The 15,489-nt window shown below is 32.4% G+C and overlaps 1 protein-coding gene across 1 annotated transcript; it reads left to right on the top strand.

Moving 5' to 3' along the window:
• The first annotated feature begins 206 nt into the window (after positions 1-206).
• Positions 207-10,302, top strand: LOC143047478 (uncharacterized). The gene is made up of 5 exons (XM_076220538.1): positions 207-564; positions 2,427-2,492; positions 7,618-7,713; positions 8,513-8,767; positions 9,400-10,302. The coding sequence occupies exons 1-5, from the start codon at positions 207-209 to the stop codon at positions 9,861-9,863; spliced, it is 1,239 nt and encodes a 412-aa protein (XP_076076653.1). The 3' UTR covers positions 9,864-10,302.
• The last annotated feature ends 5,187 nt before the right edge of the window (positions 10,303-15,489 follow it).

Below are 15,489 nucleotides of genomic sequence, written 5' to 3'. Positions count from 1 at the left end.
ATTTAATAGTAACGATGTCTTAGATTCAACAGACAAAACTGATGACGTTGATAATATATTATGGTGTGATCAATATGTTTTACAATGCCCAATAAGTGTTTAGTTCCTTTCATTCTATGTACTAAGTAAACCTCATTTATCCGAAAATGTATAAATGTGTGTTATCATTTTTTTGTACAATAAATTTTCTGTTCGAAACAGAAATAATGATAACCACCAAGAAGTCAACAGAACAGCGATCTGGCTATGTTAACAATAGCGTCGATGGAGGCTTTACAGACTTATCTGATACTGTACAATACGACGAATGTCTTGAAAATGTCGACAAATCCGATTATGATCAATTATCTCCAGTAAAAGATGGTTTAAATCACGATTATATAATTCTGACCTCATCACTCAAGGCGGAGTCCAAGCAATCAGACAATGAAGTTCATCAAAAGAAGAAATATCTACAGAGGCCAATATTTCTTATGATGTGTTGCATTATAATTGCAGCAGGAGTTACAGCTGCGGCTACTTTCTTTGCTACAAAACAATATTATTCAGAAAATAAGGAAAAGTGTAAGTATAATATAACAAATTGAAGTTAATGTTGTAAGTTGAGTTTCTATCATATGGCATAGAAAGACGCATTTGGCGCACACGAAACTTGTTTAAAAACACTACATTTAGATATTAACAAATATAAGATACTATAAGATGTTCAATGTTTTTATTATCTTTTATTATTTTTTTCGCTGTGTTATCAGTTTTTAATGTCCAGTATTTTCAAATATTACTCAGTATCACCCATCCATAGCAAGTTTAATCCGTACATTTAAAAGAATCACTGAACATATTTGGTACGTATTCTTACTATAAAAAACCCGGAAAAATGTATCTTAAAGGGGCATCAGCTAGGAGACAAAATTTGTTTCTTTTTTGTTCAATCATGAATGAAAGTGACATTGTGAAATAATAATTCGCTTCAAGTAGCCAGTTTAAATAAGCTGCTAAATTATTTACTTGCAAGTAAATATTTCGACTTCATTGAATCCGCATTCATGTGAGCTTCAATTTACCCCCTCTGCTCAGAGATGGCATGAATAAGAAGTGTTTAGTTATAAAAAGATAAACATGTCAACATTGATTGGAGACAAGAGTAAACGATTTGGTTGACAAACTTTAATAATATGAAATCAAACAGATAAATCCAATTGCACGACTTCGCTATCTATTAAAATTTATGTTTACTTCGGGTTATATGATCATCGGCAGTCTTCGGGGGTCACATTGATAGTTTGTTAAAGACTATAATACTCACAAAATGCTGGTACATATCATCAAGCCTTTTTTATAATTTTGATTTACGTTTTAGTTTGTTATGAATCAAATATGAGAATTCGGGTTAAATATAAAGTAAGCAAAACAATGTTCCGACAATTATGCGAAAAAATGTTTAACTTATCAACTCGAAAGGATTTACACCAGATTCGTAAACAATGTTTGATTCATATATGTATTATATGTCAAATTATTCAAAAGTCATATGAAGTAGAGAGTTAACCTGTCGGCTGTTCTGCTCCAGACACCGTTATAACATAACTCATATGCAAATAAATGTGCAACGCAATGTAATGTAAAATAATGTTTTTCAATATAACTTTGATTAACTTAGGTGATACCAGAATTAAATGATATATAAAAGAGAGTAAGAGCTATTGAAAAAAGTAGGCTACACTTTGAAAATTTAACCGCTATTTTCGTATACATAACTCTAATTAGTTGGGTTTGTATCAAAATTATTTAAGGACTATATTCTATACGAAGTTTAAAATGCTGTGAAAACGAACCAGTTTGAATAAAATGGTTAATATATGAATATGAATATGTGCTATAATCTAATTAGACAACTCTTAATCAAATATCAAATAGAGTATATGTAAGCAATGATAGCCAACCGTAGGGCCCTCAACATCGAAAAATACCCATATCGTATAGTCGTCTATAGTATGATTTTTAGAATATGAAACAATTCAATTAATCATACCCTAAGATATAACACGTCAACCAGCACTGTCTTTGACCAAGCGGTTGTAAAACTTCGCAAGTTACAAGTTAGTTTACTTAAAACTAATCAGTGACGATCTTTTAACAGTTTGAAGATTTAAACAAATACAAAATGAGTGGCTTGTGATGCGTTCAAGGTCGAGACATTTGCCGGAATGGCAACAATTCTAAAGGTTGTAATAGGCATAGATCAGGAACATAATGGTAGCAATGCCTCCATGACACAAGTGAACATATGCAATATTCGACATAATAATAGTGAAATTGATACGCCGTAACCAATTACATGATTTATATATTTATAAGATAACATTTGCTGAATTCTAAATTATAAATAAAGTCCTTTTTCTATTTCATTTCAATCTAATTTTCAGATACAGACTCAACACAATGCAATATGTCTAGTGACAACGGCTATAATGAAACGATCGACAGTCCTGGTATGTTTTTTTTACCACTAACCACAGTTATCTACACGATTACCTCTTTTAGTTAACCCAATGATATATTTTGTGCCTGTCTTATTTTTTCTTACATCCACCAAGCCCCTTAGATAAAACACAAATAAGACCTAAATGATGTAGACTACGATTACCATATTCAATGAATACATAGTCATTTGTGCTTGTTTAATCGGCGTATGTTCATTATCTGGATTTTTCAATACACATATAAAAGAAGAAAAATAAATTTCCTGCACGCAAGATTATATCTATAGTAATTGTTTAAAACAGCAACAAAGAAAATATAATCTGATTTCACAAAATAAGCCATAAATTGTCAGCATCAAAGTTTGAAGTAAGCATTTAACTTCACTACGTTTTTAAAAACGTTTTATCATCTGTTCAAGGATATATATTTGGGTTATTTACACTTTCCAGTAAGCAAACACAATGTGGTATTAAATGTACAGCAAATTTTGCGATCCTCCGTAAGAGGACGATTTTGGTAATTATACTGTTTCCTTTCTCTGTGCTTATTAAAGGAAGCTATTAATCCAAAACATCCAAGTGGTGAAGTTCAAATCAGCCCATTCATAAATTGTATGTACACCATCACGAGTTGGTTGACCGTTTTGGAATATCTGTTTCATCGATGACGACTGATATATTCATATCGTCGTAAATACAATATCTTCCTCTTTTCCACGAATGCTACCAACCGAAATAAGACTTATCGCCGGGTTTGTACTGACGGGTGCTATATTTTTTTGCAGAATATTCCGGAGAGTTAGAAATCACGTCTTCGTGCTGTAGTGTTTAATATTCTTTGTTCGTCTTTTACTCTTAAGCTATAGCGTTGTTAGTTTATTTTCGACTTCTTTTTATCCAAAACATTTCAATATCGCTTAAACTTTTCCTCCCACAGAATCTGATTTTTCAGAATTTCTTCAACTGTTTAATTTTAAACTGTTACATATTTTTTTTTAATGAGAATTAAACTAACTAATCAGCACTTAAAATTACATCCAAGCTCATTTGTTCTACCAGGGGTGATCTGATGCGGATTACCCCTACCAGATCACCCTTGCTGGGGTTTCTTTGTTTTGCATGCTTTCCTTTGTTCTTTAACATTATGGCGGGAACGCCGAATCCACAATAAAACCTAAATTATTTATTGAGAAAAGACTCACTTCCAAAATTTATGTAGAAACAATCCATTGTATATGCTGGGACTCGAACTCAACACCTTTAGCATATCAACCCACGACACACACCCCTAGACCAGGACAACTGGATATAAAAATGAGTAATTTAACATATTTAAAGGAAGCAAGATATTTTCATAAGTATAGGAGAGAAGGCAGACAGACCTTTATTCAGTGGTACTCTAACCCTTTTCATGAATAAGGCGAGTTGACAGACTGGTTGTTCAATGGGATTTAACCGTTTTTCATAAGTGGGCGAGTTTGTAAACAAGAGTTAGGCATTGTTTTAAAAAGTGGCGAATAAGTGTGGGCCGATTGGCCAGTGGGGCGATTTGACATGGTTGCATATGTCAGGGGGTCATAAAGAGTATATATTATATAATAATATATAAAGTATATAATAATGGTTGTGTGGCGTTCTAAAGTAGATTTTATGAATTGTAAATGTTTTTTCGTCTAATATGAAATAGCTGGGATGTAAAATAGTTATCCCACTAGGACGTTGTGTGTCAGTGTTAGATCACCCTCTGGCCTCCGGCCATCGGGGTGTTCTTACACTGACACACCGCGTCCTCGTGGGATAACTATTAATTAAATACAATTATCTTACTCTCACTATTTCGTTAAGTTAGCATTTAAAGCATTATAGATGACGGAAAATGTTTAAATTAAAAGACTTTTGCAGATGAGCCCGACTATCTAACTAACGTAACATTTTAAGATGGTAAATTGAATGAGAAAAAAAAACAGTTTAAAGTGAAGGATACTTCTTACAATTTCAAATGAGACGTCACTTTTTGCGTTGAGGCTTTGACTAGATCGGTGTGTATTTTTTTGTGTTGGATTATGTTGGTGTATGGTATGTGTCCAATTTTTCTGTAATTAAATAATACTTCAGTTTTATCATGTATATCTTTTATGCTGTCTTTTTATGAAATTTACTGTCTAAATAATAAGGATGTTCTAATCCCAAGCAGAAAACCCTAGCCTTATTGCGCACAACTTTTTTTAAACTTTTGATCGTCAGTGCTGTTCAACTTTGTACTTGTTTTGGCTTTCAAACTTTTGTATCTGGCCGTCACTGGTTAGTCTTGTGTGGACGAAATGCACTTCTGGCGTATTAAATTTTAAACCTGGTGCCTTTTGTTAGCTATTCGTGTATTTCTTTGTCCAATATGTTCTCCTAATTATTTGTATTGTAGTCCTGTAATGTTATGTTGTTATTTTAATGTTATATTTAACATTGTCATTAAATCGGGGGGTTTTGCATGCCACAACACCAGGTTCACCCACCATTGTTTTCTTTAAAAAAGTCAGGAATATGGCCATAATGGCCATTGTTATATTATAGTTCGTTTTTTGTGTGTGCTACATTTTAACGTTGTGTTTCTGTTGTTTCGTTTGTTTCCTCTTATATTTGAGTGTGAATTCACATTACTATAAGACGTGTCACGGTACTTTTCTATCCCAAATTCATGTATTTAGTTTTGATGTTATACTTATTATTCTCATCGGATTTTTAAAGCCGATAACGTTTCTGTGTATGTTCCATTTTAATGTTGTGTCGTTGTTCTCCTCTTATATATAATGCGTTTCCCTCAGATTTAGTTTGTAACCCGGATTTGGTTTTTACTATCGATCTATGAGTTTTGAACAGCGGTATACAACTGTTGCCTTTATCTATACTTACCTGAACAGGGCACCTGAGCTAACCATCTCTGTTTAGTGTATTTTTCGTTGTTCAGTTATAAGTATTTCGTAGAGTGTTTTTATCCATTTTCTGATTTTCTTTTGTGTTTGTAATAAATAATATATTTACCCTCTCATTTATTTTCACTACGCAAAACTTTTTTTTTTTAATTCTCATATCACGTGCTTCGGTCGCTTTATAAATAAACCCATGCTCTAAATCCAACAAAATTTGTTTGCACATGCGTAATTTGACTTCTGTAGAATAATGAAATTTATCAAATTTGCGTGCATTTAATATATTTGATTAACTTTAAACACTTTCAACCTCCTAAATGGTGCACATGATGTTACTAATTCATGTATTATGGCTGTAACGTGTTGCAATTCGAAATTGACAAATTTGACCTAGATACGACAACCGTTCATGCTGGCTGTTCAAAACTCCTCCCTCTGACAAATCACATTGCCAGTCGTGTGCTTCTTTACAAACAAAAAAGGGAGGTTCCTGGAAGAGCCTACACAAACCCTCTACACTTTGACCAAGCGGTTGTAAAACATCGCAAATTACCAGTTAGTTTACTTAAAACTAATCAGTGACGCTCTTTTAACAGTTTGAAGATTTAAACAAATACAAAATGAGTGGCTTGTAATGCGTTCAAGGTCGAGATATTTGCCGGAATGGCAACGATTCTAAAGGTTGTAAAAGGCATAGATCAGGAATATGATGGTAATAATGCCACAAAACACAAGTGAACATATGCAATATTCGACATAATAATAGTGAAATTGAGACGCCGTAACCAATTACATGATTTATTACATGATTTATATATTTATAAGATAACATTTGCTGAATTCTAAATTATAAATAAAGTCCTTTTTCTATTTCATTTCAATCTTATTTTCAGATACAGACTCAACACAATGCAATATGTCTATTTTTTCTTACATCCATCAAGCTCCTTAGATAAAACACAAATAAGACCTAAATGACGAAGACTACGATTATCATATCCAATGAATACATTGTCATTTGTGCTTGTTTAATCGGCGTATGTTCATTATCTGGATTTTTTCAATAAACATATAAAAGAAGATTATATCTATAGTAATTTTTTAAAACAGCAACAAAGAAATTATAATCTGATTTCACAAAATAAGCCATAAATTGTCAGCATCAAAGTTTGAAGTACGCATTTAACTTCACTACGTTTTTAAAACGTTTTATCATCTGTTCAAGGATATATATACGACAACCGTTCATGCTGGCTGTTCAAAACTCCTCCCTCTGAAAAATCACATTGCCAGTCGTGTGAGCCTACACAAACCCTGTACACTTGTACACATCGGACATAAAAATAACCTTAAATAATTGATGCAAGCTATACTTTATTGTAGTTTTAAAGTCATAAGAAACCTCAAATAAAAAAAAACCGCATATGTTTTTTTATAACTCAATGGATAGTTTACATTATAAAACTTATGTACATATACTTTATTCTGAAGAAAATTCTTTAATTTATTCATATTTAGAAGAAGTTTACTTTATTTTAATTGCTTCGATCCTTCCAGGAAGCAATTCCCCCGACATATTTTCCGTATGCAAAGTGACCTCAGTGTGAACCATCTCGTAAAATGCCGGTGATCGCAATACGCATGGATGTCCTTAAAATAAACTATTATCTGAATTTACATGTTAAACACGTGCTCAATTTCCATGCTTTTTTGTTGATTTTTTGTTGATTGTTGACAAACAGGTGACAATCGTTAAACTTCGGCTTCAAAACACGAACTTTAATTACCTGCCATATTTCACAACAACACTGACCGATTGAAAAAAAAATTGATGATTACACGAAATTTATGCGAAAAAAATGAAAAATTCTTGAATAGAAGACTAAGTTTATGATGTTTGTATGCATTGTTTCAAGAATTGGAAGAACATTGTTTTTCACCGGTCACTCATTTCTTATGACTTTAATATGAGTAGACTTATATTCGTGTTATTTTAACCCTCAGTACCGCTCGAGCAAAAATAATCACGAATATAATGCCTAACCATGTTAAAACTACAATGAAGTATAGCTTGCATCAATTATTTCTTAAATATTTTGTATGATAAACTGTTTGTTTTTTTTGTCACAAGGTATGAAATCAGTTTACTTAACAGTTAAAACACACGTTCAAAATTTAATGTTTGAATGAATAAAACTGTCTAATTGTAGGGTCGTGTTTGATAGGACCATGTGAAAACGGAGGAACATGCGTAAAACATACCTGTGTATGTGAAGATTGCTTCGCTGGAATCAAGTGTGAAATAGGTTGGTTTCTAAAAGGTTTAATTCTGTTATTTACGATGAGTTTATTCATTCTAGTACTGGATTTACTATATTAAAAAAACTACTAATATAGTACTATAACCTTAAACGCAACTAAAGGATAATTATTTCGAGGACTAATTTAGCCTTCATTCTTAAGGTAAAATCTGTCTCGTATTTGACTCAACGTATATTTTACCAAATAAACCCTCACACAGGGAAAAACTATCGTGATTCATTTCACCTCAAACGTAAAAAAAAACAACACTAAAATGTTTCATGTGAACATCAATTGCATTTTCAAAATACAGTTATTCAGATATCATCTAAATTTTTTGGATTGAATAACAAAATCATCCTTATTTTATTTGTAAATTTCACGTGAAATTCAAGAGCAAAATCACATGTTGACATTCATGCAAATCTCAATTCTCGTAAAATTGTTAATGTGAGTTTGACGTATAATTTTAAGCTCGTTTGTGTATTTCGCGTGAATCTCCAGTGATATTCATGTGCAATTTACGTGAGCCAATTTGCCTTTGTACAAAAGTAAGAAGCTTTTCTTTTTGTATCTTTCGACCCACTTTTTCAATTAATCGCTATTCAAATGCATGTCATTTACACTGATATCAAATTGAGTATTCGTGTACGTTATTTGCATATTTGTTTTTGTTTCAAACCCCTTGATAAATGAAATGAAAATATGTTTATGTATAAGACCAAACATCCGACCATTCCATGATTCCAAATTGGAGATGCCAGTTTTCTATACCTTAAACTTATGAAATAATCTTTGTTTTAGATGTCAACCAAACATGCAAATATGATGCCGACACATTTATACCACATCCAAATACATGCCAGCTGTTCTATAACTGCAGCCAAGCGGTGTCGCCCCTTCCAACAGAAAACAGAGTTTACGCTCATAATCCACAAATTCTGAGACCTGCCTACCTGCATGAATGTCCGTACCCTAAACTTTTCTCAACAACAACTTTATCCTGTAAGAATTATACGGAAGTCAAATGCAGGTCTAGATACGAAACAAAAAACAAATGTGAGTTGAACAATATAAAATAAAGGTGGATGTCGATAAGAGTGCGCCAAATTACCGGATCAAAATTTGATTGTAAACCCGCTGCATTTTGGTTGCACCTGTCCTCCTCGTTTGTCGTTTTTTATATTGATTAGACTGTTGGTTTTATTATTTAAATGGTTTTAAACAAGTCATTTTTGGGGCCCTTAATAGTTTGCTTTTCGGTGCAAGGCAATGCTCCGTGTTTAAGACAATACTTTGACTTATAATGGTTTCCTTTTACAAGTTGTGACTTGGATGAAGAGTGGTCTCATTTGCACTTATACCACATTTTTTATATCTATTTACATCTAGTTGTAGCGTGTATTATTTAGGGAATTTAATATAATATTCTTCAAGTAGAACCAAGAAAGCGAATCAAATGAAAAATGTTTGATAAATGCAACGTATCAATTATATTAAAAAACAAGTATAAATAAATAAATAGATAAACACAATCGCACAGACATTAAGGACTGGTCAGTTGTCCACTCAAACCAGTTTTGCCTTGGTTTAACGGTTTGAAAAGTGAAAATTATGAATATGAAAAAATATCCCAAGGCAGACGAGTTAATCTTGAATGATTAACTTAATATTGTTTTTCTAACATACAGGTGACTATCTTGCTGTTGGTTATTTTTGTAATCATGGAACGGCATGCAAAATCTGCGAATATTTCAATCCTGACTGCATGGGAATCTCTGATGGAATATACAGAAATGTATACGTTGAGCCACCTGGAGGACATTATTTTGAATGTCAAGATGAAAGAAGTATCTTTGATGGCGAAAATCCCTGTCCAACCAACATGGCACCTTATAATGGCAAATGCAGAGATTTATTCGAAATTCCAACAACCTATTGGCATGTTGGATATGGTGTCGACTGCTCCGGTCGGCCAAACGGTAACTATGAAAGTGAACGGAAGCACAGGTGTGATATCTACTACATTTGTATGAATGGAAACTCCACACTAGCACACTGTGGAGAAGGAACAGTCTTTGATTCAAAATCTTTATTCTGCCAGAATCCAGCAAATGCATGTCGTCCCTGTGGATCCGTCGACAACGGCTGTTAATGCTATAACAGTCAATATCGTAAAGCGAATGAATGTGCACACGTTGTTTTCTGAACAGCTAAGTTCAAATCATTTGTAAAATGGCTTACTCTACTTTTTGTAATAAAAAACAACATTAAAAAGTTCCTTTTTCAATTGGATTTATGATTCATACACACATCAGAAAGGCCGATATATTGCAATATCTTAGTCCATTTAGACTATTAGAATAAAGGGTTAAGAAAAAATGTATGTATACAAATTTTACTAAGGAGAGATGAACTTTTCGGACTTAATGCTGTTCAACTTAGTAGTTTATTTCACTTTTTATTTAATAATGAGGAATGAGTATTTTGTAGACGATACGTGCGTCTAGCGTACAAAATAAAAACTTATCTTTCTTTGGTGAATAATTTTACTGCAATAAATCGTTGTAACATAACATGTGTTTTCAACGCACTTATTTTTATAGCATTGTTTAAACTATAAAATCATGCGTATGCGTATGTTAAAACATATAAAGCTCTAAAAAATATCATCTTAGGTCGTACTTGCTGGATTGTTTTCCCTTTGTCTTGCAGTCTGGGACATTTGTCGCAGGGGAGACAAAAATGTAATGATCTGAGGTAAACTTGGCAATACATAGTTCCCTACCAATTAAAAAATCATTGAATCGGAACAAAATTCGAACTTGATCTCTATCTTATCACAGTGTAAACTATAAAACAAATATGAAGTCAATATCTTTAAGCATGACGGAATAAAGTGTTGAAAACCAGTGAATTTTATAAGTCCAAGGACCATAACTCTGCACAAAATCCGATATTGAGCTGTAACTTGTAATGATAAAAGAACAAATGTATATACCGATTTTCAAATCAACATCTTCAATCGCGACAAAAAATATTGTGGAAACCAATTATTTGAGTGACCCACAACTGTGCACAAAATCATCAGACCAGATTAAAATTCAAACGTGATCTGTAAATTGTCATTATGAAAAAAACACAAAATATCAAATCAATATCCTCAAGCATTACAAAAAAAGTGCAAAAACTGATTATTTTAGTGATTTTTTTTAATTCCAAGGACCATAACTCTGCTCAAAGTCATCAGACTAGAAAAAAATTCGAACTTGATTAGTAACTTGTCATGACAAAACAATATGCCAAATCTCAAATCAATATCTTCAAGCATGAAGAACAAAAGTGTGGACAAATGATTTCCCCGACTGACGGATGGATGGATGGACAGACAGACAGACAAGTTGCAAACATAAAGTCCCCTAGACTTAGGGGACTAATAAATAAGAAATTTAAATGACAAAAAAAAATAACTGTTTTTCAAGCAGTCACTGAACCATGAAATTGAGGCCAAGGTCAATGGACATCTGACAGACAGAAACTTCCTAACATAAGGTTTTTCACAGAAATTGGCATAAGGTAGAAAATATCTAGGTCTTCTGTCTTCTGAATATAAAGCTTTATACAAGTAGTTTACATCACTGACAAAGGATAGTAATCTCTACATGCTCTATGTTTCATATTGGTCACACACAAACTTTAGACTTTTAGGAATAGATTGTTCGCTTGATTTAAAAAGTATTCTTGATATTAATTTCAGGCAAAAGATCAAAGAGGTTTCAGCTATACTAAAAAGCTGGCAACATAGAAAATTAACATTAAAATTAAAATTACTGTAATTAAGACTCTGGCATTACCGAGACTTATTCATTTGTTGACTGCCCTGCCAAATTAAACTCACTCACAATTAAATGAGCTGAGTGCTATGTTTTTTAATTTCATTTGGAATGGTAAGACTGATAGAGTAAAGCGTAGTACTCTTATTGCAGATTTTTCACAGGGAGGATTAAATATGGTGCATTTGCAGTCTTTCTTTACATATCTTAACTTATCTTGGGTAAAGAGATGTTTATCAAATTCAGATGGTACTTGGCAGAATTTATTACTAGCAGAACTAAAACAGTTAGGTGGTGACAGAGTCTTTACATTACAAAAGGATAAGATTAAAGAAATTTCTAATCGCTTAAAAAATCCATTTTGGAAAGACATATTTGAATGTCTACACATGGCAAAACCTTATACAAAGTTATGTGTTCCAGAAATTTTGTCATTGGATATTTTAAACTTTATACCAATATCTGAATAATAATAATAATAAACAAGAAGTAATTGTAACAGGATGCTGTTACGAAGTCTCCCAAACAAAGCTCCCATATTAATTTGACTTGTTTAATTGTCCTATACAAGAATATATATGGTTTAGGGTGGGGATCTTGACCGTTTACAAGTTTTCAAACAAGAGTGGGCGGAGTGACCCCCTAGGGACTTCCCTTTTATTTCATTTCATTTATTTTAGTGTCCCCTACAAGAATATATATGGTTTAGGGGTGGGGATCTGGACCGTTTACAAGATAATAGAACATTCTCAAATTGAGCGGGGTAGGAGTAACCCCCATGGACTCTCCCTATATTTCAGTTGTTGTGTTTTATTGTTCCATACAAGAATATATATGGTTTAGGGGTGGGGATATGGACCGTTTACAAGTTTTCAATCACGGGGGGAGGGGGGGGGTGACCCCTAAGGGACTTCCTTTTAATTTCTTTTCATTAGTTTTACTGTCCCCTACAAGAATATATATGGTTTAGGGGTGGGGATCTGAACCGTTTACAAGATAATTTCACATTCTCAAATTGAACGGGGTGGGGTGACCCCCAGGGATTTCCCTTTAATTTCATTCGATTTGTTTTATTGTCCCCTACAAGAATATATATGGTTTAGGGGTGGGGATCTGGACCGTTTACAAGATAATAGAACGTTCTCAAATTGAACGGGGTGGGGTCGATCCCCAGGGACTTCTCTTTTACATCATTAAATTTGTTTTATCGTCCCATTCAAGAATATACATGGTTTAGGGGTGGGGATTTAGACCCTTTACAAGATAATAGCATATTCTCAAATTTAAGGGGGTGGGGATGAACCCCTAGAGATTCCCCCTTTATTTCAGGTGATTTGTTTTATTGTCACATGATCATTTTCGAAGACTGTGTGTGTTTATCACTTAAAGTTTTCAAGTAATATTCATTTGAAAATTTTCAAAAATAAAATCCCATAGGGTTCTATAGTAAACCCCTCCCTTCTTTCAGCCCCCCAAAATACCCCTTAATAGACCCCCATGCACAAACGAACGATTGATGGCTCACCTAGACATGTTAGTCTAACATTTTATGAAATCCTAAGTAAATCTGACAAGTGGTTTTGGAGAAACGCTGCGGACAAGTTCATTTTTTAAAGTGGCGGAAAAAGAAAAAGAAAAAGAAGAATAATAAAAATAATAAGAACTGAGCAAAAACAATAAGTCTCCAAACTTTGTTTGGGAGACTTAATAATAATAGTAAAAATTTCTATAGCGCCCTATATAACAATAAAATCACTCTAAGGCGTTTTACATATATATATACATGATAAAAATATATTAAGTTAACCACAAAACAAAATGAAATAAAAAATGTTATGTTTAAAAGAACTAAAAACGTATATATGAAAGATATATGAACATAAATAATTATATTGATAGAAAAATAATAGAATTAAAATCAATAATAAGTAAAAAAAAAATAATTAAAACATAGAAAGCGAAAATATATTAAAAATTTAGCAGAAAGATTATAATAAATAATTGAAATGGTCATGAAAACTTTTGCTAGAATAAAAATTGTACGAAGAAAACAAAAAAAAACAAAAATCACAGCACATTTTCAAATAAAAGGAATAAGAATTAAGATAACAGCTTATTAAACGCAAGTCTGTAAAAATATGTCTTCAATTGTTTTTTAAAACACTGAACAGATTTAGAGTGACGAATTTGTACAGGTAGATTGTTCCATAGGGTAGCGGCAGCACGATTAAATTGTCTTTCACCGTACGTTTTTGTTCGGACATGTGGCAGTTCGAGTCTAAGGCTGCCCTCTTATCGTAGTGCCCTAGTTGTTGTTTGGAGATGTATTAGTTCCTGTATATAGTCCGGGGCAGTTCCTTGCAGTGCCGTGTACGTATAGACAAGGATTTTGAACTTTGGCCGGAATTCAACAGGGAGCCAGTGCAGTCCAGCGAGAATAGGTGTAATGTGTTCTCTTTTCCTAGTTTTCGTAACAAGACGGGCTCCAGTGTTCTGAACTCTCTGTAACCTTTCAATTTGACACTTGTTAACGCCGAAGAGTAGACTATTTGCGTAGTCAAGTCTGGAAGTTACAAGGGAATTAACCAGAGTTTTACAAGCATCCGTAGAGATGAAATGTCGGATTCGTCCAATGTTGCACAGATGGTAATTACACGATTTTACCCTGTTTATATGAAATGGAAGTTATATGGTATACAGTTTATAAGGGACATTGTAGATAGTCAAAGTAAATCACTACTAACATTCCAACAAGTAAGACAAAAACTTGATTTGGAAATTTTTTTGAGATACTATAGTATATTATCTAACATTCCAAAATATATCAAAAAATACATCAAAGATTATTGTGATTTGAACTTAGAAAATTTTGTTCCATTTGATGCATTTTCTAAAAGGATCTTGGAAAATAAGAAGTTAAAATTTGTATACAGAGATCTTGTAGATTAAAATGCATACTCCCATATGAGAAATTTTTAAAATGGGAGGATGTAACAAATTCTGAAATCTCAGAATGGTCTAAGTATTTTTCTCTTTTGAAAAGATGTTGTAGGGATACATATTTAAAGAATTTTCAATATAAAATATGACATAGAATTATACCTACTAATACATTTTTATACAGAATTAAGCAAAAGGAAACAAGTCTATGTACTTTATGTAATGAGGAAGAGGAAACAATAGAACATTTATTTTATGATTGTAATGTTACATACAGTTTTTGGTTGTCATTTTTACAGAAAATTAAATTATTTGATGAGCATTTCAGCATTAGTAAGACGGAAATTTTATTGGGATTTATTACTAAGAGTTTGTTTATAAATTTGTTAATAATTATATCTAAAAACTACATCTTTAGATGTAAGTAAAGAAATATAGCTCCTAGTTTTATAGGACTTAAATTCAGAATAAAACAATACCAATCTAGTGAATTTTATATTGCAAACAAAAATTATAGAGCAGCATCATATGAAAGATTCTGGTCCCCACTACATACAATTTTTTATTGATTTATTATCATTTATACTTTAAATTATACTATAGTGAGCAGTGGTATTTTGAATTTTTACTTTATATATAGACATGCATGCATACTAATGGTAAATTGCAGCGAGCCGACTGTGTGTAAGTAGTGAGAGAAAGTGTGAGTGTGAGCAGCTATATTCTTTTTTTCTTTAATAACTATATTCTTGTATTATGAAGATGAATTAAAAAAAACAAAATGTATAGTCTTGTATATAACTTTAAATATTTACCCCAAAAACCATAGTCAGGTGGTGATTGTAGGGGTATTGTAAAATCCTGACTATTGAAAAAAAAAAAAAAAAGATAAAAAAAAATGTTTCATATTAAGTTATTGAGAGTAAATTTTAAGGCATTTCAATTACTTATTATTAACTTTTACTATTAAGCAAGTCAATTACAAACAAGAGGCTGTCACAATGACAG

This window comes from Mytilus galloprovincialis, chromosome 10 (genome assembly GCF_965363235.1).
Source record: "Mytilus galloprovincialis chromosome 10, xbMytGall1.hap1.1, whole genome shotgun sequence".
Classification (NCBI taxonomy): domain Eukaryota; kingdom Metazoa; phylum Mollusca; class Bivalvia; order Mytilida; family Mytilidae; genus Mytilus; species Mytilus galloprovincialis.
The sequence above is the reverse complement of the archived record's forward strand: the minus strand, read 5'-3'. Positions and strand labels throughout refer to the sequence as shown.

Coding starts and splice junctions, on each gene's coding strand:
- LOC143047478 (XM_076220538.1), top strand. CDS start 207: ATGATAACCACCAAGAAGTCAACAGAACAGCGATCTGGCTATGTTAAC. Junction 565..2,426: donor TTCAGAAAATAAGGAAAAGT/GTAAGTATAATA, acceptor TCTAATTTTCAG/ATACAGACTCAACACAATGC. Junction 7,714..8,512: donor TGGAATCAAGTGTGAAATAG/GTTGGTTTCTAA, acceptor TCTTTGTTTTAG/ATGTCAACCAAACATGCAAA.